We start from the raw sequence: 23,896 nt of genomic DNA on the forward strand, positions 1-23,896 counted from the left end.
ATAAGGAAGGTAGTGCTTGGTAAGTTGTTTTGGCTTTGGGCAAGCAAGAGTGTATTCCTGGGCTGGAGAGATAGCTCAGTGGTTAAGAGCACTGATTGCTCTTCTAGAGGACCTGAGTTCAATTCCCAGCAACTAACTACATGGTGGCTCACAACCATCTATAGGGGGATCTGGTGCCCTCTTCAGGCAGGTGGATGTATATGCAGCAGAGCACTCAGACATTAAATAAAATGTTTAAAAAATTGGGATCCTAATTGTTTTGGAAGCACAGTGCACACTTTTTTCCATGTGGTCTCTTGAAGGACCAGTGATTCGCCACGGTAGAAAATTGTTTGCAGCTCTCTCACAGCAGTGCCAGAAACACCCGTGTACTGATAGCAGCGTGGGGAGAGAAGACTGCGGGTGTTGTGGTTGTTCCGTTCACAGTCTCCTTTGCCCACAGCACAGGTGGAAGTGCTGTCGGCTGCCCTGCGAGCTTCCAGCCTGGATGCTCACGAAGAGACCGGAGATGTAGAGCAGCGGAGTGAGCTACAAGATGAAGTGTGTGCCACTGAGCTTCCAGACTGTAACATAAGTCACGACACTTGTGTGCCTTTGATCAGCGCTGCTGAGGAGGTGAGCTCAGTGCGTCACCAAGCGAGAGCTGCATGAGCAGTCTCTGTGGGGACCGTGGGGACCATGGCGGCCAGCACTCCAGTCAGCGCTCTGCTGTCATTCTTTCTCTAGCTCTTCCTTTGTCTAAAGTAAAAAGTTATTCTCGCCTCATCCATCCTTGTGACTTTAGCATCTTACTAAAGGCTCAAAAAAGTCAATCCTGTCTATATGACTGTTCAGATGGGTGGATGTTGATGTAGCTCACTGCAGTGAAATAGTCTTACTGGAAACAAAGCCCTTTATCAAGAATAATTAACTCTTCCCTTTTCTTTTTGGAGAGGTGCTTTGTTTCTGATCGGACCATTTCACTGCAGCAAGCAACACAGTACTCTGAGCAGAAGACCAGGACTTGAGGCCATGCTGCGGAGGGCTGTGGCATTGTCTGGACTCAAGTGTGAGGGTGGGTACTGCTCCAACATCGTCTTTGCTGCATCCACGTAGCCATTCACATGATCCTACCCTGGTTTCCTACTGCCTTGCCCTCAAGCCAGAGGCAGGTAGCGTCTATTTCTTCTCTCTCTTTCTCTCTCGCTCTCTCTCTCGCTCTCTCTCGCTCTCTCTCTTACAGACAGAGAAGGAACACCACTCATCACCAGAGTGCAGTGTGTAGACTGACCCTAGCAGCTTGAGTGATGGAGCTCAGGGAAGTGCCAGGCAGTGGGGGTGGCAAGGGCAGCATCCTTAGTGCTTTGGTCCTGCTTCTGTGGATGGCGCCTGACATGTGCAGATATGTGTAGCACTCGTGCTTCGGGGAATAGCCTGACTATGGAGGCTTGGCTGCTGTGATGCACATGCACTGCAGGGCAGGCTGAGCGTGTGTTTGTGTTCTGCAAGTATAGCTGTCAAAGCAGCTACTATAGATGGTGAGTGGGAATAGTACAGCACTGGGCGACACCCATTGCCTTCTAAGATAGTTGACTGGAAGACTCCTCCTGGTAGTTTATCTATGAGCTAATACTTTTCTCCTTTTTAAATTTGTTGTTTTAGATTGATTTAAGGTGTTTTGCCTACTTGTTTGTCTGTGGACCGGGTACTCGCAGTGCCCACAGAGGTCAGGAGAGGGCATCAGAGCTCCTAGAACTGGAGTCTAGAGGGTTGTGAGTCACCGCATGGGTGCTCCCGGCTTGATCCCAGACCCTGTGCAAGAGCAAGCGCTCTTAACCAGCCCCCATAAACTAATTTTTCTAAGACTTGTTTTAATACATTTAACAGCTGTTCCACAAGCTTGATTTAAAGCAGGGAAACCTTCTTAGGAGGCCTTCAGCATGTTTATAAACATTTACAATCCTAAAAGTTTCTCTCTCTGTGTCTCTCTGAGAGTGGTGGATGGTAAGTAACCCAGTGGAGAGTTTAATAAGGGAGGACCGTGTCCAGGCTGGGCAGTTCTTGAAGTACATTTTTCTCCTTACAGAATGCGGAGGCCACTCCTGATTATGTCCATGGAGGTGCAGACGTAAGCCCTGGCGATGGCTTCAGCCCGGATGAAGATAGGAGACCCAAAGTCCAGGTGAGTGACCAGACGTGTATTTGAGTTTGTAATCCCTCCTCCAAAGCCTGCCTGTGACTTCAGTAATCTTCCTTTGTAATCCTCGCTGGTTTAAAAGATCAAGATAGTTTATCGTGTGTGTGAAAGAAAATTTAAGCAAGTGGCAAAGCCAACACAAGCACACACATTTTCCATGTCCTGGGTTCGTGTGGGTGTGCGGGAAGATGGGGGCCCTTTTTCTTTAGGGACAGTCATCACCTGCTTCTTAGGTGCATCCCAGTGTTTTAGGGATTTTATTGGCCTTATTGTGTTTTGTTTTCGTTTTTTAGTCAGGGTCTCACTGTATAGACCATGCTACCCTCAGACTTACTGTGTATCTAGGCTGCTCATGGGTCACAGTGTCCTCTTAACAGCTATGCACCACCTTGCCTGTCACAGGCTTGTGAATTCAGGCTTATCTTTGTCTTTCCTTTCCTTTGTGGAAATGGACCTTGGTGATCTTTCTCATAATAAGCAGGCAGGAGCCTCTTAGCCTGACAGCTGCAGCCTCGTCTCCACGAGGTGCCTGTGGATCACTGCAAGCCACCCCAGCCCAGCAGGTTTTTCACATCTCTGTGTTGTCTGCCTCAGGGGAAGGGCCCTTTTTTTTTGTTTTATGTATTTTTTTTATATTTTCTCTATTTACATTTCAAATATTATCTCCTTTCCTGGTTTCCCCTCCTACAACCCCCAATCACCTCTCCCCTACCCCCTGCTCACCATCCCACCCACTCCCACTTCCTGGTCCTGGCAACAGAACATTCTTAGAAGGAGACTCCTAAGTCAGTAGTCCGTGGATATAGCTGTGTTTCTCATGGAGATTGAATCAGAATGTTTGATTAGAATCAAACTGTAAAAGTGTTTTAAAGCCAGGGCCCATAGATTTGTCATCTTCAGCACATGACATGTTTACATGGGATACAGTTCCACACTCACCCAGCTTCCACGCTCAGCAGCCTACAGTCTCTAAAACTCCCCTTCCAAAGTACATTGCACATGCATTAGCAAGACTATGTGCACATTTTCTCTCATGAATTCCAAACACATGTGTACACTTTGATTTTCTACATTTTTATAGAGGGGGACGTGGCTTTAACTCTTTGGTTTGTTTTCCTGAGCTGGTGTCTCGCCATGTAGTTCTGGCTTGCCCAGAGGGCCACCTGCCTGCTTCTTCCTCGTGAGGGTTAGGGTTGGTATTAAAAGTGTGGACTGCCAAGCCCAGCTCCAGTGTAAGTTTACAATTACCATAGAAGGAATGTGGCTTCAACTTTTTCTTTATTTTGACATACTTCTGGTACAACATGTAGTCCAAGCTGGCTTTAGAATTGATCCTCCTGCCTCAGCCTTCCGAGTGCTGAAGGACAGGCACACACTGTCATGCCCTTGCCAGGAAGCATGTTGGTAATGATATGGTTATGGCAGAAACTCAAGGAGACGCCATAGCCTCCACCGTAATGTACTTTTCAATTTAGTGACAGCAATTCTGACCTGTTTTAAGAGGCTTTTTATTTATATATGTATGTGTGCACACATATATACATTTGCTTAGTACATGCTATTTTTTAGTGTATGTTTTGACATGTGTGTGCATGAGTGTGGAGGCCAAAGGTTGATTTTGAATGTCTTCCTCAACCACCCCCTACTTGGATTTTTGTTTGTTTGTTTGTTAGTTTTGAGACAAGGTCTTTTGCTGATCCTGGAGTACACCAATTTGGCTAAACAAGTTGGCCAACAAGACCCCGGTAATCCCTTCTCAGTCACTAGATATCTCAGTTTTTGAAATTAGTATTGATATATTTTAAAATTAGTCACATTTATGTCTAACCTGCTGAAAACTTACTTGAATGTTCCAATGTGCTATGTCCCCTTTTTTTTTTTTTTTGGTTAGGATGTTGTACCACAAGCGTTACTGGATCAGTACTTGTCAATGACCGACCCTTCTCGAGCACAGACAGTTGACACTGAGATCGCTAAACACTGTGCATATAGTCTGCCGGGTGTGGCCCTGACTCTTGGCAGACAGAACTGGCACTGCCTGAGGGAGACTTATGAGACCCTAGCGTCGGACATGCAGGTGAGTGAGCACTGAAGAGTCTGGAAGGCAGCATATGGTTTTATTTTATTTTATTTTATTTTATTGGTTTTCACAATCTGAAGACTTCTGTGTCCCAACAAATGGTTGGTGTTATAGAGAACTGTGACAGCTTAAAGCAGTACCAGAAAGCACTTGTCATTGTAGTCATGTATCGTCCAAGTTTATCATAGGTGATGCTAGAGACTAAAAGATATGGTACCTCCCTAACAGTCCTGCTGTAAGCGCTCATTTCTCACACCTTAACAGAGCTGTATACTGGTCCTGAGGTTTGGTGCCTGGGTGCCCAGAGATTTGAAATGCACACATCCTTTGAAAGCATACAGAATAAAGGGTTGTGTGGACATCTGGCTTTTCTTCTGTCTTTCTAGGCTTTGACTTCAGTACCCCTTGTTCACTCTGATTTTTGTGTGCCCTCTACACATCCCAAGAAATAAACCCAAACAAAAGGCCAATAGTAAAAACCCAGTTCTGTCAGTTATTAAGCTGTTACCTTGTTATTAAGCGGCAGTTGTTGGGACTGGCCTGCCTAGATAGTAAGTGCTCATTACCCATTCAGGGCACCAAGGCTTGGCTCAGCTTCCTAACTGTGGCTATGGGCAGGGAAGGAAGCCCAGGACCCAGTTCATCTCGGGGTTCTGTCTCCTGTCAGCAGTTCTCGGGCTCTCTGCATTCCAGCCCTTACATGCCCTGTCTTTGTAGTCCCTCCTCCAGGATATGTCTGCTTTTGTCTCTCTCAGATGGGTTACCATGAACGGGTTTGTTTACCAATGAGTGTGTGCTATACACACAGAGGACTCTTTATTTTTGTTTCTTAAATTACCAGTTCTGTACAAATAAGTTTTGGGTTTTCTCCAAGATCGCACAGTACAACACTCTGGGGGGGGGGGGGGGGGGGTGTAGGGGTGGCACAGAGTAATGTTTAATACAAGTGGCCAGCAGCAGTTCAGGGGTCCAGTGTTCAAAGAACTACACAAGTTAGTAGTGACTCCCAAACATGTTTTCCCTCACAAGGGAAAAGGGAACAATAAGTACCATAGCAGGATCTGAAAATTTATCACAACTTTTGACACATGGTAGAATTTTAAACTTGGTATCTGTTAATTCTAACCTGATGTGATTTTTTTTTTTTTTTTTTTTTTGGTTTTGTTTGGAGATGAGGTCTCAACTCTGTAGCCCTGGCTGACCTGGGACTATGTATATACTCAGGCCAGGCTGGTCTCAAACTCACAAAAGTCCAACTGCCTCTGCCTCCCAAAGTTCTGGGATTAAAGGCATGATGTAATTTTTTAATTGTATCTGTGCATGTGTGCATGTGGGGGCTGTGGGGGAGATACAGGATGGAGAGCATTGCCTGGATTCAGGTCTTTGCTGTCTGTCAGCTGTGGGATCAGTGGGTCTAGCACAGCTCATCTTGCCTGTGCACAGTGAGCTGTCACCTTCCTGTTGCTGGTTGGACTTTCTGAGATTCCTAATGTTCAGAGTACACAGCACTTTGTGTTTAGATCTCTCACAGTTTTTATTCCTACAGTGGAAAGTTCGAAGGACTCTAGCCTTCTCCATCCATGAGCTTGCGGTGATCCTCGGAGACCAGCTAACAGCTGCAGACCTGGTTCCAATCTTCAATGGATTTTTAAAAGACCTCGATGAAGTCAGGATAGGTGTTCTTAAACACTTGCATGACTTTCTGAAGGTAACTTCTAAATCCTTTTGCATAAATACATAAAATATATACTAAAAGTCTATTTAAGCCTAAATTCTGGTTTCCTTTTCTTTTTTATTTTATTTTATTTTATTGTGCTAGCAGTGTTTCTTAATAAAGAAATATAGCTAAAAGTTTTTGTTAGCTGTGGTATGACACGCTTTTCTAAGTGTGTTGCAGCTTGAGGATAACATGATGTGGACACTGTCCATTGTGGTATTAAGGTTGCTCACCTTTGTATGGGGTCTGCTCGATTTCCTTGAGAACCAGCCATTCTACAAGGTAGTTAGTAAGACACTGGAAAGGCAAAGCTTTGCGTGCTGTGGATTTCCTATCCTCAACTGTACACCACATAGGAGTCGTGTGTCTGTCTGTCTGTCTGTCCTAAGTGTATGTATGTGCAGAATGTGTAGTGGTCAGAAGAGGTGGCTGGGTCCCTGGAACTGTAGTCATCGCCCACAGCAAGAGCCCCAGTGCTTACCACTTGAGCACTTAGCAGCCCAGTGGGCTCTCTGGCCCACACTCCCCTTTTCAAACAAAGGAAAGGATGAGGAAGCAAAAGATGGAGCTCACATTCCAAACCCTAGGGATGGGCACTAAAGATGGGCAGATTGCAGGAGGTAATGGGCCAGCTAGCCAAAAAAGGCAGTAAAAGACCTTGTCTCAGGAATAAACTTAGCACCATTGCTAACTCACCGTGTTCTCTTCTGGCCTCTGCATGTGTGTGTGCCTATGTGGTGTGTGCACACAGACACTCACAGTGAAGTAGAGCTGCCATGTATCTTTAGGATAATTACTACATATTTTAGTTAATAAAAGCATTTTGTTTTGTTACTTCAGCTTCTTCACATTGATAAAAGACGAGAGTACCTTTATCAGCTCCAGGAGTTTTTGGTGACAGACAACAGTAGAAATTGGCGCTTTCGAGCTGAACTGGCAGAGTAAGTTTTAACAGCTTATTGGCACTGTCTTGTAGGGGTAGGTTTATCTTATCTCTACCTTTTTATGCTTCTTCCTGGCCTCATGCCCCTCACGTCCTGAGGCTTCATTCTTTCTCATCTTACCTGCCTTGCTGCCCTGGCTGCCATGGAGTTGGGTATTAATGGGCATCCATTGGCAGGTGCTGTCCACACACTGTGACTGAGGTGGGCTGGGGTGTTAGTGCAGTTGGCCTTTTTTGGTGTTCTGTCCCATCCTCGGCTCCCAGCTGTCCCTGCGCTCAAGTACTGGTGCGTGTACATATGTACTGGGGAGTCTCCCCTCTGGCTCACCTTAGTCCGTGCAGGCCTTTGGCTCCTGGGCTTTCTAAGAGGTTTTCCCCTCCCTGGCACCCAGCTGTGGCTGCCTGTGGCCAGCCTTCTGCACATGCAGGCCTGTCTCCTCTCCCCAGCAGTAAGCTGTGCTGACTTGCCTCAACATCCATTTTTAAGCTTACATATGTATGTTGTTTTGTCTTCATGTGTTATCTGTGTACCACGTGTGCCTGGTGCCTATAGGCATCGAAAAGGGGCGGCACCCTCTGGCACTGGAGTTCAGGTGGTTGTGAGCTATCTGGTTGCTGACTGCAGCTCAGCTGGGTTTTTATCACATTTTGGAAAGTACTTCTTACACACACTCATCCCTTAGGTGATGCAGTTTGTGTCCCCAGGGGCTGGCCTCTCTGGGGTTTAATGTCAGGAGAGGATTGGTGTCAGGCGGAGGCAGCTCACCCTGTTGCCCATAGCAAACCCTGCTGGAGTCTTGAGCACTGAGTGCTTGGAAGGCTCCTGCTGCGTGCTCCAGTTTTCCACTGAGCTCATTTGTGCCTTGGTGGAGTCTCCCCGACTTCTAAGCCAGTGTAGGAGGGAGTCCACGTGCCAGTGAACAGATAAAGAAACATTTTGCTGTTTCCATTCCTAAACGCTTTTAGTTTATTTTGTTGGCTATGTGTAATATGAGAAACTGCTTATTTAGCATATGATGCTAGTGGCTGGAGGTGGAAACGATGTGGTATTGCTACTGTCCCAACACAGGAGAGGGAAACAGGGAAGCGCCCATGTGTGGGCATGGAGTCAGTGTAGCTGTGTGCTTAGTGCACACATAGACTCACACGCGCCATACCGTGCCACCGAGGATCATGGGGCCCCAACTCACAGTACAGCCACACTGCACACAAATCGCCATCCCCAGCCCTGCAGCACACAGTGTTCCTGGGGAAACTATAGGCATGGAAGCCCCCTTCTGTGTATTCCAGCCTGGAGGGTGCCCAGCACGGAAGTCAGCCTGGTTACAGAGTATCTAAATGATTGATTAGCCTGGTGTCTCATTTTTAAACCTCGGTTGAGTTGACCGTTTCGTTGTTGTTGTGTCTCTGCAGACAGCTGATTTTACTTCTAGAGTTATACAGCCCCAGAGATGTTTATGATTACCTGCGACCCATCGCTCTGAATCTGTGTGCAGACAAAGTCTCTTCAGTCCGCTGGGTCTCCTACAAGTTGGTATGTTTGTGCTTGTTGGCCTTTGCATCTGTGGTGTGTCCGTTCCGAGGACAGGAGACGAGCCTTACATTGTTTCCTTCTAGGTCAGTGAAATGGTGAAGAAACTCCACACAGCAACACCACCAACCTTCGGAGTAGATCTCATCAATGAGCTGGTAGAGAATTTTGGCAGGTGTCCAAAGTGGTCTGGTCGACAAGCCTTTGTCTTTGTCTGCCAGGTAGGGAAGGCCTGGGGAGCCCTGCTCGTGAGACTCCTCCCAGTCCTGCCTCTCTCTCCGAAGCCTTTTCTATTACCATGAGAAACTGAAGTTGCTCTCTGGCTGTCTTTCATGAGGTTGCATGCTCCTCCAAGTTAGGCATTTGTTGGTTTCATTCAGCCAGCACGTCCTCAAGCTGGCATAGGCACATATGCACGAGCGCCACAACACTCCCTCCATACATCACAGTGCCCACCAGAAGGCAGGTCGGAAATAAATGGGTCTGTTTAAAGCCAAGCATGGTAGAGTGCACCTGGATTCTCAGCACTTGAGAAGTGGACAGAGAAGATCCTGACCTAAATGATCTAAATGGAATGGGGGAAGGCAGTTGAAATTTACCTTATGATAACCCTAAGACTCAAAGATAGGGGCTGGAGAGATGGCTCAGTGGTTGGTAGCACTGACTGCTCTTCCAGAGGTCCTGAGTTCAATTCCCAGCAACCACATGGTGACTCACAACCATCTGTAATAGAATCCAATGCCCTCTTCTGGTGTGTCTGAAGATAGTGACAGTGTACTCATATATAATAAATAATTCTTTAAAAAAAGAAAAGACTCAAAGATAAAAACTTCCGACTGCTTTTACCACCACCAAGGGCAGGGGTACCATTTCTAGTAGAAACAAAATGGCTTTACTCTGATGGAACATCATAAGACGTCCTGCAGCATCATATGGTAGTGTTTGGGGTCCCATGTACCTTGTGCTTGGTGGTGGCTGACAGTCACACTTGTCTCTCCCGCCAGACTGTCATTGAAGACGACTGCCTCCCCATGGACCAGTTTGCTGTGCACTTGATGCCACATTTGCTGACCTTGGCAAATGACAGGGTTCCCAATGTTAGAGTGCTGCTGGCGAAAACCCTGCGACAGACTCTGCTGGAGAAAGGTGGGTGGTGCTGGTAGGATTGTGAACAGTAAGGAGGGTCACAGAGGCCAGGCAAGCATGGCACACACCTTCAATGCCAGCACTTGGAAGGCAGACACAGAGGCACGTGGGTTTTGTGAGTTGGAGGCTAACCTGATCCAGTATAGCCAAGGCTACACAAAGAAACTCTGTCTTGAAAAACATAAGTGGGAGTTGGGAGGGTATTTTAATGAAGACACTGGTGTTTGGGTGAAAGTCTTTTATTCTGGGCATAGGGCATTTTTCTAACCTAAAACTTAAATCTTATAATTTTGGTGATACGGTGTTTGGGGGCATGGTTCAGTTTATAAAGTGTTTGCTCTGCAGGCAAGAGGATCTGCATTTGCTCCCAAGAACCTATATAAACACGTGGGTTGTGATAGTGTGCATGTGTTGGAAGGCAGAGTTGGGTAGATCTCTGGAACTGAGTGGCCATCTAGGCTAGCCAAACTGATAAGCTTAAAGTTGAGTTAGAAAGCCTGTCTCAAAAAAAAAAAAAAGGGGTGTGTGTGTGTCACTGTCTTAGTTAGGTTTTCTATTGCTTGACCAAAAAGCAAGTTAGAGAGGAAAGAATTTATTCAGCTTACACTTCCAAGATCATAGGCCACCATTGGAGGAAGTCAGGACAGGAACTCAAGCAGGGCAGGAACCTGAAGGCAGGAGCTGATGCAGAGGCCATGGAGGGTGCTTCTTACTGGCTTGCTTCCCATGGCTTACTTAGCCTTTGTTACAGAACCAAGGACCACCTACCCAGGGATGGCACCACCCACCATGGGCTGGGCCCTCCCCCATTGACCACTAATTGGAAAAATACCTCCAGCTGGATCTTATGGAGGCACTTCCTCAACTGAGGCTCCTTCCTCTCTGAGGACTCCAACTTGTGTCAAGTTGACACACAGAGCCAGCCAGTACAATGTGGGAAGTAGTCCAGGGACAATACTGAGGGCCAGTTCTGGCCTCCATACACACATAGTGCATTCATACATATACAACATTTTCAGGACGTAAATAATGGGAAGCAGCCAAGCTCCTCAGCAGGGTCAAAGGAGGCTGCCAAGTCCCTCTACAGGGCTCCATGTATACAGGGCTGGCGTGCCCATCGTGAAGACACTCCCTGCAGCTTGCACTTGACTGTGGGCATTGTGGCCAGGCACCTGGCAGCGTGTGTTCTGTCGGTTTTAGTACTGTGGCTGCCTTCTCCAAATGCCACATAAAGTTGAGCGTGAAAGTTCACGGACAAGGTATGGAAGAAATGTAGAGTAAATCATAGGTCAGGAATAAGCCAATACTGCTTTTTTTTCCTTGCTTTTTTTGTATATTTTTACTGTTTTGTCTTGTTTTGTTTTGTCTTGTTTTTTGAGACCGGGTTTCTCTGTGTAGCCTTAACTCTGTAGGCAAGGCTGGCCTCTAACCCAGAACCCAGAGATCCACCAGCCTCACCTCCTGAGTGTTGGGATTAAAGGTGTTCATTACCACTGCCTGGCTCTTCCCCCAATCCCATATACATTTTCAAAAGAACAGTAAAATGGCTTTCCCCCTTAGAAAAAGGGTCTGGGTATGATTGGTGTTTATCTGCTGTTTTCCTTTTTCTGAGCTGAAAATGTTTTAATAAACATGAGCTTGCTCACCATCAAGAGATTTTTGCCTATCACCAAAACAATCAATCTCACAATCCCTCTTAAGTTAGTGCTTCTTCTCCTGCAACGGTGAGCGTACAGATGGCTGAGTCCACGCACTGTGCTTACTCTCCGAGAACGATTGTGCAGGCCGTGAGCCTTTTGCACCTGACTGTACTTGACTAAACTCCCAAACACCGAGACTAACGTTGTGTCCTGCACGCCATTTCCAGAGTACTTCTTAGCCTCTGCCAGCTGTCACCAGGAGGCCGTGGAGCAGACGATCATGGCCCTGCAGATGGACCGGGACAGCGATGTCAAGTACTTCGCAAGCATCCACCCCTCCAGTACCAAACTCTCTGAAGATGCAATGAGCACAGCTTCCTCTACCTACTGACCCACGGTGTCCATCCTGCATCCGCAAGAGCCTGGCCTCGACTGCCTGCACCACTCGGGACAGCTGTGGTGGGGGCCTTCCTCCTGCCAACTCATCCGCAGGTGCAGGTTGCCTACTCCCAATACCAGTGGTTTTAAGAGTCAAGAGAGAGTACAGTAAACACTATTATCCTACCTTGACTTAAGAGAAAGTAAATCTCAGAGGATTATCATTGTCACCAAAGCCTTAACTCCTTACTTCATCTTCCTGACTGATGGCTTGAATTGGCAGAGCATTTTCCCTTCGGGAAGGATGAGGTTCCCAGAGACCTGCATTGCTTTCTTCTGGTTTTATTTAACGGCTGATAAATGACATTCTTACGGCCAGAAGGTGGATGTGCACCGGACAGGAAAGGCCTTCAGTATTAGCCTAAGCATTTCTTCTAGGTGCTGAGCCTGTTCAGCTCCTTGGCTGCCCTGCCCAGCCCAGCCCAGCGTGTGAATAGTTCTTGGCGTGTATAAATGACAAAGGAGTTTTTCCTCTCCTAAGGGCTTGATGTTAACACTAAATAGAATCTGATTTTGACTCCTAATGCAGCACATTGCTGTATACATTTACAGAATGTTTGCAGAATCTCTCCTGATATTTTTCATGCTGGTCATGACCTGAAGGAAATTTCTTAGCACGAATCTTGTGTCAGGTATTTTTAACTTGATCATGGTCAGCTCTGAGGTGCAACTTTTTCTTCCCATGCTGCACCCCTGTGACCACTCTGGGGCCTGCAGCCTTAATCATGCTGTTAGAACTGTTGTGGTACAAGTTCCAAATAAAATTTATTAATAGGATCTATAAAGAGAGACACCACCCACTTTGTTTTCTAAATGTCTACAAATAAATGCAGTATGTGGCCTGTATTACTTAGCATAAGATGGGAGAAAGGCATTTGTCTTTAGCTCAGTGTTCACCTGTCAGCCCTCCTCTTGGCAGACAGCAGCAGCCTGAAGTCCAGGATACTATGAACAACCACCTACTCAGTGCACCATGGAAGGAAGCAGCCAGGGCAGGTGCTTCCTTGGGTTCACTTCAGGACTGACCCTCCCTTAGGATGTTAAGCCTTAGCTTCAATCCACGACCCCTTCAGTCTTGCAGCTTCCACAGTGGGAGAGCCCACACCTTCACGGGTGGCCCCTGACCTCTGCAGGAGCTGCAATCCAGGTAGGTGGTTCCAGTCCTCTGCTGCTCCGTGGGACTGACTCACCCTCTCACACCTTTCAAAACCAGGCCACATGAAACAGCTACCAAACCTGAGATGTAGATTTGCCCACCCTGGACCACACCTTGTATGTGCTTCCCAACTCAGTATGTTGGTCTCATTGTCCAGTGACTAGCATCAGTTGTCCCAGTAAAGCCAAAGGTTTCACTCATTCTTGTTAATCACAGCTCCTTGTTCAGCCCTAGCTTAACAAAACGAGATTCTTTATTCAAAATGTCACACAAACAACAGTAGTCTTCGAGGACTCTGAAACTTCACAAGTCAGGCCCCCACTGCTGGTATTTCTCTCAGTATTTCCCACGGTTCCACAGAATAGCTCACTGAGCCATGAGCCTCAACAGCTTTTGCAGACCAGCATTCCTAATCCATCTGAAACTCTCCCCTAAACAGCGCAGCCTCTTCTGTCTGTCCCAGCAGGGCTCCACCCCAGGAGCTCCCTCCATCCTAGTCTGCTTTCCAACGCTGTGAATAAATACCACGGTCAGAAGCAGCCTGGGAAGGAACGGGTTCATCTCTGCTGACAGGTTACAGTTCATTATGGAGGGAAGGCGGCCAGGGCAGAAGCCTGGAGCAGGAACTGAAGCAGACACCGGAGGGGCACAGCTCACCAGCTCAGCGTGTTTATATACCTCAGGCCCACACTGGGCTGGGCACCCCATGGCAATCATTACAAGAAGAAATCCAGTCTGATGGAGGCAGACCCTTAACTGACATCCTAGACAAAGCTGGTATCTTGTCCAGTTGTCAAAACCTAGCACAGGAAAGAGATGGCTGATTGGGTTTGTGTCTTCATCCCAGTCCATCACTGATGGAACCCAGGAGGGACACTGCTGTTCCCCGTGGCTTACTCAGCCCACTTTGTTGTACAGTTCAGGACCATCTGCCCAGAAAGTGTCACACAGGCATCTCTGATGGAGGCTACTTTCCTCCTAGTGACTCACTTGTGCCAAGCTGACCAAAAGTAACCAGCACACCATGTCACCTTTTAATGTCAGTTCCTCAGTAGCTGACATGGCGAGAATGTCCAGAAGCAGCCAGAGCTGCCAGAATGGCAGTCTCCTAAAAAAAGAAACTTGGCCATAAAACTTGCAGAGCCAGGTCTCTCAGGGGAAAACAACAGCAAACCAATTAGTACTTGAAGTAATTTTCCTGATGTAAAAACAAGTACAGATGTCATGTATTCCCATGACAGTTTATGACTAGTACATAGTAGTAATAAATACCTTGTAGCTACTTTGTACTGTGCAGCTAACCTTGGGGGAGCCTGTAGGCTGCTGAGTAGGCGAATGCTCAGCTTCTCACCCCAAAATGGAGTAAAAGAGGCTATTCTGGAGCCAGATGTAAGTGCTCACGGAACAGACGTAGCTCCCCACAAACACCACATTCCAATATGGCAAAGTTTCGTCAAGTTTTTCTAGTAAGGAGACAAAGGTGGTAAATTGAGATACATTTTCAGCTACACTGGTGGAAACACCAGGCGGGTGGGTCGAGCACACCTGACCTCTGCTGCAGGACTCAGGTTCCCTAGCCACAAGCTCAGTGTGTGTGCTACTGGAAACGAATGGTTTGCCGAGAATTCATTGTGAGGAGTTTTGATAGTGACAGTGAACAAGGAATGGCTTTCAGAGAAACTAAGAGGAGCACAAGAGAATTTGGTTTTGGTCTGCAATATTTGAACTCCCTGGTCACCATTTGGTCTTGGATCTTTAGTAACACTGTAGCCCCTCCCCACTTCTGTTCCTTGCAGAGAAGCCACAGTCTTCAGAGGCAGCTTGCTCACCTCTCCCCAGCCGGTCTCTCTCCCCTTTGTTTACAAGTATTTGCAGTTTCTGACTTAAGCAGCAACAGAGACTGTCGCCTGTGTCCTTTTGCTGACTGCCTCCTACTCCCTTATCCCACCCCGGAACTAGAGTTCCTGCTTGCGTGCGTGGTTGCCCAGGGAATGGCCATTTCTTTGGTACATAACCTTTTTCCTGAAGCTTTGGGAGTTAACCATGATACCAACGCTTTAGATTTTCTTAACCCCCTAGAACTTCAAATAGAGCAGCTATCCCAGTGGAGCAACAATTGTAAAATTGGCAGCTTTTGTCAAAGACAAAAGTTGGCTCATCTGGCTGCTTGGCAGGCAGTAGGCAGCATGGCCCCAGGGCTCTTTAATGCTTTCTCTACTTAGAGCTGGAATTTTGAGATCTACCTACCTGGGGTCTACAGCCTACAGCCCCAGACAGCAGCCAGGAGGATGAGCATACAGCCCAGGGAGAATCTCTTCCTCCATATCTACCTATCCTGACTATGCTGGAACCCCCCAGGCCCAGGGTAGTGACCATAAATGCCGCCATTTGGAAAAGGCTGGGCAAGTGTCAGCTTGGCCCTGGGTCACGTTCATGTAAAATGCTAGGCAGCAGTGATGTGTGCCCAGGGGTGTGGGTGGAGGGGCAACGAAGCAGGACTCTAGAAGCTCAGTCCGGACGAGAAATAGGTTCGTGTACTCAATGGAATACTATTCAGCTGTAAATAATGAAAGCATTAAACTTGCAGGTTAAGTGGGCAGAACTAGAAAATAGTATACTGAGGTAACCCAGCTCCCCCCACCACCACCACCCAAGAAAACAAACGTAATGTTTGTTTTCTTATTTGTAGATGGTAGCTCCGAATCTTCAGATGCAAATATACCTGGAGTAATTGGATACCAGAGAAATGGGACGGTGTTGTGAGAAACACTAGATGGATAGAGACCTATCTGCAGGAGAGGGAGAAGGGGTAACGAACACTAAGGCTACCAGAAAAGCCACAGAGAACACTGACTGCGTCATGAATCAAAATTACAGAGCCAGCTGTGGTGCGCACCTTTGCCGCTCGGCACTCAGGAGGCAGAGGCAGGTGGATCTCTGAGTTTGAGGCCACAGCCTGATCTACAGACTTGAGTTTTAGGATAGCTAAGCTATAGACTTTGTCAGAAAACCTTATCTATGTTAACATACAAACACGTAAGTTCATATGTAGTTCAATGGAAGTTTTGCCAATTAGAGTGATACTTCCTCCAAAATACACAGAACAGCTAACAGACATAATCTCAGTGCTGGGCACAGGGAGCCTCCTTTAGAGTTGCTGACCAAGGGGATGGAGGGGGGAGTCCAAGAGATCCCCAAACAATACAGGCCTTGTTGTCATCCTTTATGCCGTCCAGGAAAAAAAGACAAACCCTACTGCTGAAGTCACCACACACTTCCAACACAGGATTTAACCTGGAAGCCTTCTCGCTGGGGACTGGCTCTCAGGATGGAACCATGGAAGCTGCCCACAGCAAAGCTATCATCAGTACCATCTTGCTGTAATACATCAGTGACCAACATGTTGAAGTAATGGCTCATACATCCTATGGGTAACCAGCATTCGCCTTGTTGGACTTAAGGCCCACTTAATAGAGAATCCATGCCTAGCTCTATGAACTCAGCCAGGTACCACCTATGCCTGATGAGGACCTGGAACCCAGAGGGCCTGCAGCCACTTCCCTCACCAGGGTCATTCTAAACTCATCCCCATAACCACAGATTGCCAAAAGCTCCTTTTTTGCAGCAGGCAGAGATTACAGAAAGCCACAGCTGGTGATATGCAGAGATGGACTGAGGGATGTTTGATCCAATCAATGTATCTGCAATACGATCTGTACACTGAAGGCTGGTGAGCAGGATAGGGAGGGGGAGAGGGTAGTCTAAGCCAGAGGACCAGGACATCTGTCTGACAGTCTCTTCTTAAACCGACAAAAGGACAGACACACAGAGGGAAGAGGTGATAGGATCAAAGTATGCTATACATGAAATCCCATAAAAATATACTTACTATGTAAAAAGATATTTAGTACTAATAACAATCAAGAAAAGACACCAATGTCAGCCGCTGGCCTCCACACACCATACATACAGTAATAGACTTACAAACATACCACAGACATACAATAACACACAAAATAAACTGTTGATACAGTATTGACTGTCCCTTGGCGCTTCATGACAATATGCAGATCATGTCCTCAGGAAATGCCTATGCCTTAAAGCCCTACACTAGGGACTAAATCTAATAAACCTTTTGAAATGAGGATTTTTTGTTTTGTCAATGAGAAATGAAGCCCTACAGGATAAAATTGCTTACTGGAGGTGAAGCATGCAAGCTATGTATTTCCTGTGCCTCCCTGAAAGCCGTTTCTCACAGCTGAGAAACCCAATCCCCAACACTACCATGTCTGGTAAATAATGTATGTATGTACTTCACCTGAAGTACATACACACCAGAAGAGAGGCAGGAGCCTGTACCTTGCTTAAGACATCACCAGAGGACATGGTAATGAGCAGATGTGAAACAGTTTTAAAAATTAACTACAGCTCACTGCAAATGAAGCTAATCCTCTTTCCTCTGTCAAACTAGAACCACCTTTCATGGGTCATACTAATTGAATGGTGGCAAAACCCCAGATCATAGGGGACAAGCATCCAGACTGGAGTTGGGCAGTGGGGGACGTGGACACAGCAGCAGCACCTTACTGCTCTGCAATGGGAGCCTGCATATGGGAATTTAAGGACCCTGCTGCTTGGTCCTTACTTCCTGGGTCTCCTGAAGTCCAGTATAGAACCATTTACTAATTATGCATCATCTTACAAGTGTGAAATCTTATCACGATCTCTCTACCCAGTTGATAGGGGTCTTTGATTTGTGCCTCCACTGAAGAGTATCAACTAAGCTTAGATCATACCCAGATGAATAAAACATTAGCAAAATGACCTGGAGGAAGGCTCCAGAAAGCCCAGTCTTCAGCTGGATTCACCAGCCAGGGTGTATGTATGTGTGTATATATATATATATATATATATATATAAATTACATATATAATTTGTGTGTGTGTGCACTCCTGCGTGAGCACACATGTGCGTGTGAAATGAGAAAGCTGATATCTGTGTCCTCTGTCACTATGCTTTACTTTTGGAGACAGGGCTGGCCTCTGAAGGCAGAGCACACTGACTCCCCTAGAGCAGCTACCTAGCATCTGCAGGATCCTCATTTCCACCAGGGTAGAATTACAGGTGCTCCCAGCACTCCTGGCTCCTTACATAGACACTGGAATCTATACCTAGGACTTCATGCCCAGTGTTGTTCAGTACAGAGCCGCCTACAGAGAAGAGCACCGTGAGAGCCATGGGTCCCTGCTTGGGAACGGGTGCTCGTGGGGGGGGGGGGGGGGGGGGGGGGGCCCATCTCCAGATCCCTGCCTGAAGTTAGATGTCACAGCAGGGTATCTGTGAACCTTCTGTAAACCCCCATAAATTCTGTGGTACAGTTAAACTATACAAGCTACCGATTCAGATGTTTGTCATACATCTCTAGCATGCTAGCTGCTCGAAGTCCTCATTTCACATTTAAAATGCAAACCTCTGTAACCTCTAACAACTGGGCCAAGATGTCTGGACTTGACCTAGAAGGCAGAGCTTGCTTTCCCAACAGCACCAGGAAACTGTCAGGTTCAGGAACTGCACACAATCTGAGCAAACCCTTCCAGTCAGCACCAAGCACGGTGGGCCGAGGGCCGAGGTGGAATAAGGCTTCGCACTGGCTCTCCACCTTGGGCATCTCCACCTGCTTCGTGCCATATGCTGGCTGTGCAATTATTTCAGAGACAAGAGTGGACAAGAAGAAGCCTTTTTTTTTCTTCTCTCAAATGGCTGTTGAATTTATTTCCTTGATCAATAATGGTCCTGGCAAAAATTAGTTAACCAACATTGAGACATTTGTAATGAAATACTAATTTTAAAAACCCATGATACCTTGATAGAAATTAGAGTTTACACAAACAAAAAGAATTCTTCAATATTGCCAGCAAATATAAAGTGGATGTTGTACACCTGACGGGATGCAGCAAGGCGTTTGTACATTTATATTTGACACCTGACCATATTTCCAGTCACCATAATATCTTCTCTCCAGATTTAAAAAAATAGTATGCTGATTTCTATAACAAAGCTTTTTTCCGTACAAAAATCAAATAATGGCCAACAAGTCACGACAGTGCAATAGGCAGAGGCGAACAAAAGACAGGCGCTGAAATAAATACTAACTAGGAGGAGACCAGAGCCCTCCTGTGGGTTTGTCGCTCACGTTACAGTGTGGGATTGTGTTCAGAGCCACAGGGGACCTCCCTGGGGCCACTCATCTGACAGTGAGATCTGGCTGCCTAAGAGGCAGGCCTCCCAGACTGGGAGCAGTCATCTGAGTTAGAAGCAAACACCAGGTGGGGTCAGTCACAGCTACCGGTTTGCTTTTCTTCCTTCGCTCGGTTCTGTCAGTCCTTAAGCAGCCCCTTGAGATGACACGGAAAGGTGAACGTTCTGCGTGAGAGCATTTACATGGCTTATCCTGGCAGAGGTGTGTATCCTAGCCCAAGCTAGCAGCTGAAGTCACTGTGGTTTTCCTGGAAGGTCAGTGTGGAGAAGGAAGGGTTCTGGTTTGAGAAGCTTCCTGTGCAACGCCTCAGAGTCAAGGTGGTCACCTCTGACCACCTCAGAGAAGAGGCCTTTGCTGATCCCTGGCAGTGAGTGAGTGGCTTGCACTGCCCAGGCTGGTGGCAGGCTGCACAGGTAACTTCTGTCTGCCACCAACCTGGGCCGTCCTGACTCATACTGACAGACTCAACGCAGAACTGGAAAAGCAACGTGGTGCAGGGAACCCCAGCGAGAGCCTTTCTGGCCAGTCAGAGAATATGAGGCAGCTCCCCACTGAACAATCTGCACCAAAAGGTGTGGAAGGCACAAGCAAGAGTGGCCAGAGCCCCTGCAGGGCTGGGGAGACCACGAGCGTCCACAAGGCCGGCGCAGAAGTGACCTGATTTGGTTCCTACCCTTTGATAAAGAGATCCAGAGTCTGCTGTGATTAAAAAAAAAAAAAAAAAAAAGCAAAAGAAAAGAATTTTTGGTTTAAAAAGAAGCCACTCAAAGGTTAAAATAGTTATTTTTAACAAAGAAAATTATTTTTCAAATAAGCTGACACTATCTGGAAATGCCTGTGTTCCCTGCAAGCCCCCCGTGTGTCCACTGTTTCAGCCTCCCAGGCCCTGAGCCTGACATGGAGTCAGACGTGTGCGAGAGGGGACGTCTCTGAGAGCGAGCCTTTACAGAGTGTCCAGCAGGCAGGCGGCTCACTCACACTCACAGTAAGATGCACAGGGCCCGGCCCGCAGCTCAGATGGGCGTCTCCTTCCGGTCTTTGCTGGGTGAGGCCTTCGCCTGCTCCTTGGCTACCCTCACCTCGAGGACACCGTCACAGGGCGGTGGGCCTGCGCCTCCTCGCCTCTCGGGCTCCTCCTCCTCCTGCGGCTGCTGCTCAGACTTGGCTCGCTGCATCTGGAGCAGCCGGAGCTGCACTCGGAGCTCGATGATGGCCTCCCGCTCCTCATGGACTGCTTGGTTCAAGTGATTGTTCTTTATCTTAAAGGATGACAGAAAGGCAGTCACCACTAAGGGCAGAACAAGGAATCCAGGCAGCGCACAGGCTGCCAGCCATCCTGAGCAAGGATCTAGTTCTACTCTAGCCAGCCTGGCCAGTGCAGCATTAGACAAGCAGATGGATATGTGGCTGGGGTATAAACATCACTCTGAATGCCTGAGTACGAACTCTGAGGTACAAAGAGAATCACATTTAGGAAACTGTGTCACCAGAGCAGTGAGGACAGGGGCCAGGGCTGGGTAAAAGCTGAGACTCTTCCCAAGTCAAAGTCTCTCTTTACTGACCACATCTGAATCGTGCTCCTTGAGGAGTGTGGGAACCACAGCTGCTTAAATGCTGGGGACTCATTCAGCAGGGACTCAAGGATAGCTCAGCCCAAGCTCCTGCAACTGCCCCAGCCATCGGATCACTCTTCTTCCTCGGGATTTGCCCGAATCCTAAGCAGCCGGTGTGCCCACAACTGGACTTCGGTTCAGTGAGGTGAGCACAGGTACCAGCCCCACTGCTCACTCGGTGTGACACTGGGGGAGCCCTGACCCGTCCCTCCCCAACTGAGAACACGGCGAGATGCAGGGCCTTGTGCCACAACAGAACACTCCCCTGATTCTGCCATTTGTTCCTGTTCAGGAAAATGGAGATCAAACTAGGTTGCCAATGTGTCTTCTAAATGACAGAATTCCCAGCAACCCGTCTTACTCACACTAACTTCCTTTCTTATGTTTTTCAAAACAAGGTTTCAACTCTCTAGACCAGGCTGGCCTCAAACTCAGAGCTCTGTGTGCCTCTGCCTCGTGAGTGCAGGGATCCATCCCTTAAGGGGTCCAGGTGCATGTGTGACACAGGTGTGTGCACGTGAAGGGAGTTGGCTTTAACTCAGGGCCTCAGCCTCACTGTAGCCCCTTCACCAGCGGGGCCATGTCCCTGGATCCCTGCCTGCTGTTTACCCAGGACAGACTCCTGCTACAAGTGTCATGGCGTCGCTGTTCCTCACTCTGCCTACCCTCCACACAGTGGATGGGCAGAGTCCTGGGCAATCCTTAAAATAATATTTTTATTTATGTCTGTGTGAGTGTGTTGAATCCCTTAGAACCAGAGCTAGACAGTTAAGAGCTGCCATGTTAGGAAATGAACCTGGGTCTTCTGGAAGAACAGCCAGTGCTCCTAACTGCTCAGCCATCTCTCCAGACACAATAGTTTTTCTATCTTTCTGTTGTTGTTTTTCAAGCCCCAACTGTCCTGGACTCACTCTGTAGACCAAACTGGCCTCCAACTTAGAAATGCCCCTCTTTGCCTCCTGAGCCACCGCGCCCAGCCTCTGTGCTTGCCCCCATGCGCACTTGCCTGGCAGGCAGTTCAGTGAACATAAATGAAGCAAAGGTGTCCTGTTTACCTAGTTGTCCTTACAGAAGACAGTTTATTCAGGATGAAAAGAGAACCCCGCTTAGGCCAGCCTCTCCCTCTCAGTCCAGCTTCCCAGGCATCCTGTCACACCCACTACTCTGTGGTACCCCACAGACTAACAAGAAACCTGACTCGCTTTCACCACTGTAAGGCTACTTAGGACAGTGGCCGGGTGCCTCTCACCTCTTATAGACTCACTTGTAACCAAGGTCAGGGGAAACCACCTCACTCCAGACAGCCTAGAGCACACATTTGATCCTGCTAAGAATGCCCTTGAGGGAGTTGGAGAGATGGTTCAGTGGTTAAGAGCACTGACTGCTCTTCCAGAGGTCCTGAGTTCAATTCTCAGCAACCACACGGTGGCTTGTGACCATCTGTAATGGAATGTGATGCCCTCTTGTGGTGTCTGAAGACTGCTGCAGTGTACTACTCATACATAAAATAAATCTAAATAAAGTAAATCTTAAAAACAAGTGTCCTCGAATTCCTCTCCACCGTAAGTTTCTGGTCCCGAGACCCTCTGGAGGCTGCCTCCCGCCCCACTCACTTCTAACTCCTCGTTCTGCCGCTGCAGGTCTTCCAGAATGAGCTGCAGCTCCTCCTCGTCCTCGCTCTCGCTCTCGCTGTCAGACGAGTACTCCTCCGTCTCACTGCGGCCATGCTGCTGACGGCTGTGTGGAGACGAGGCAGCACTACAGTGAACTCCGAGGCCGGCTAAGGCCCACCCACGCCTGAGCATCGACCAGACCCAGTGCTGCCTAAGACCCAGTAAGGAGCTTAAAGTGACTGATTTCAGAAGCCCAGTTCTTTCCAGGAACGTCTAAAACCGTGGTTTTCAACCTGTGGGTCACACGCTCTATGGACAACAAACAACCCTTTCCCAGGGGTCGCCTAAGGCTACCGTCTGCATATCAGTATTTACATTACAACTCATAGTGGTAACAAAATTACAGTTATGAAGTAGCAAGAAAATAATGGTATGGCTGGAGTCACCACATGAGGGGCTGTTAAGGGCTCCATGCACAAGGAAGATGGAACCCACTGAACTGCTCAGCTCTGCTCACATACAGCACGACCCGACTGGAGGCTTCCAGCCCGAGGCCCCCCTGTACCTCTGGATCTCTGCAATCTCAGCTCGCAGGCGGTCGATCTCTTCTTTCTCTGAGGCAATCTGACGACGCAGGAACTGCTCCATGGCCAGGAGCTCCTCCTGTTCAGTCAGGATTTCATTCTCCTGAAACAATGACAATGGGTGGGCACCTGTCTGAGCTCTGCTAGAGGAACGGCCACCTCTCCAGAGCCTCTGCTGTCACCCTGCTCGGTGCTGAACACAAGTTACTACAACAAAACCATGCCATGGTCTCAGAATCAAGAAAAGCTACACCAAGTCACGTTGAGAGAAGGTCTAGACCCTTCTTAACAACAAAGTGCACACAAGGACCAGCTGTAGCTTTTGCAAGGCTCCCTATGAGCCCGCCACACCCCGGCAGAGGACCGCTTTGCCTTGCTCACGGCTGAAGAGACTGCTCAGCGGTTACGAGCTCTTGCTCTTGTGTGGCACCCACATCAAGGACTCACAACCATCTGCTGGAGGGAGGCCGAGCACTGTCTTCTGGCCCATGGGTATCTGAATGCATGTGTGTGCAATACATATGCACAAATAAACATGATCTAAAACTCATCAGCTTTGGCTTCCTGTCTCTCCGGATTCAGGGTCACAGTGACTTTTCTGCATCACTAGGAACAGGACCCAAGAGATGCATGTGCGGCTGGTACCAGTGTCAGGTGTGAGGCAGAACAGAGAGAAGGAATGATTACAGGATCTCCCTGCCTTCCTCACTGTCCCCAGCCACACCCTTCAGATCAAAGTAAGAACTCTTGACAGGTTAACCATTCCTAAACTGCTTGAGAGCAGGGATGTGGAGAGCGCCTGCCTGCACTCCAGCTAGGGCTCTCAGGTCTAGAGCAAACAGTAGAGAGAAGATGCCTTGGAGGCAAGAGCACCAGCAACTCCTTCCAAACAAGGGGCACCGTGGGCACAGTCCAGGAACCACTGAAAAGCTCCCAAGTGAGAGAGGCCACATCTCCATGCTCAAACACAGACACTTGTCGTTTACCTCAGAGCATGTAT

The 23,896-nt window shown here is 47.9% G+C and overlaps 2 protein-coding genes across 8 annotated transcripts in view; one reads left to right on the forward strand and one right to left on the reverse strand.

Moving 5' to 3' along the window:
- Positions 1–12,530, forward strand: part of Ppp4r1 (protein phosphatase 4 regulatory subunit 1) — a 59,006-nt gene extending 46,476 nt beyond the window's left edge. For all 6 annotated transcript variants that reach the window (XM_029471124.1, XM_029471123.1, XM_021186551.1 and 3 more), the window contains 9 exons: positions 443–615; positions 2,066–2,161; positions 4,068–4,253; positions 5,803–5,964; positions 6,814–6,914; positions 8,330–8,450; positions 8,534–8,668; positions 9,452–9,593; positions 11,461–12,530. In XM_029471124.1, the coding sequence (XP_029326984.1) occupies positions 443–615; positions 2,066–2,161; positions 4,068–4,253; positions 5,803–5,964; positions 6,814–6,914; positions 8,330–8,450; positions 8,534–8,668; positions 9,452–9,593; positions 11,461–11,624 (1,280 nt within the window). In that variant the 3' untranslated portion in view covers positions 11,625–12,530. The remainder of the gene's footprint in view (positions 1–442; positions 616–2,065; positions 2,162–4,067; positions 4,254–5,802; positions 5,965–6,813; positions 6,915–8,329; positions 8,451–8,533; positions 8,669–9,451; positions 9,594–11,460) is intronic.
- Positions 12,531–18,573: 6,043 nt separating this feature from the next.
- The window catches only part of Ralbp1 (ralA binding protein 1), a 38,500-nt gene continuing 33,177 nt past the window's right edge, over positions 18,574–23,896 (reverse strand). For both annotated transcript variants that reach the window (XM_021149353.2, XM_021149352.2), the window contains exons 8-10: positions 22,878–22,999; positions 22,313–22,436; positions 18,574–20,345 (exon numbers count right to left, since the gene is read on the reverse strand). In XM_021149353.2, coding sequence (XP_021005012.1) covers positions 20,100–20,345; positions 22,313–22,436; positions 22,878–22,999 — 492 coding nt within the window. In that variant the 3' untranslated portion in view covers positions 18,574–20,099. The remainder of the gene's footprint in view (positions 20,346–22,312; positions 22,437–22,877; positions 23,000–23,896) is intronic.

The sequence above is a fragment of the Mus caroli genome, chromosome 17, assembly GCF_900094665.2.
Source record: "Mus caroli chromosome 17, CAROLI_EIJ_v1.1, whole genome shotgun sequence".
In the NCBI taxonomy this organism is placed as follows: domain Eukaryota; kingdom Metazoa; phylum Chordata; class Mammalia; order Rodentia; family Muridae; genus Mus; species Mus caroli.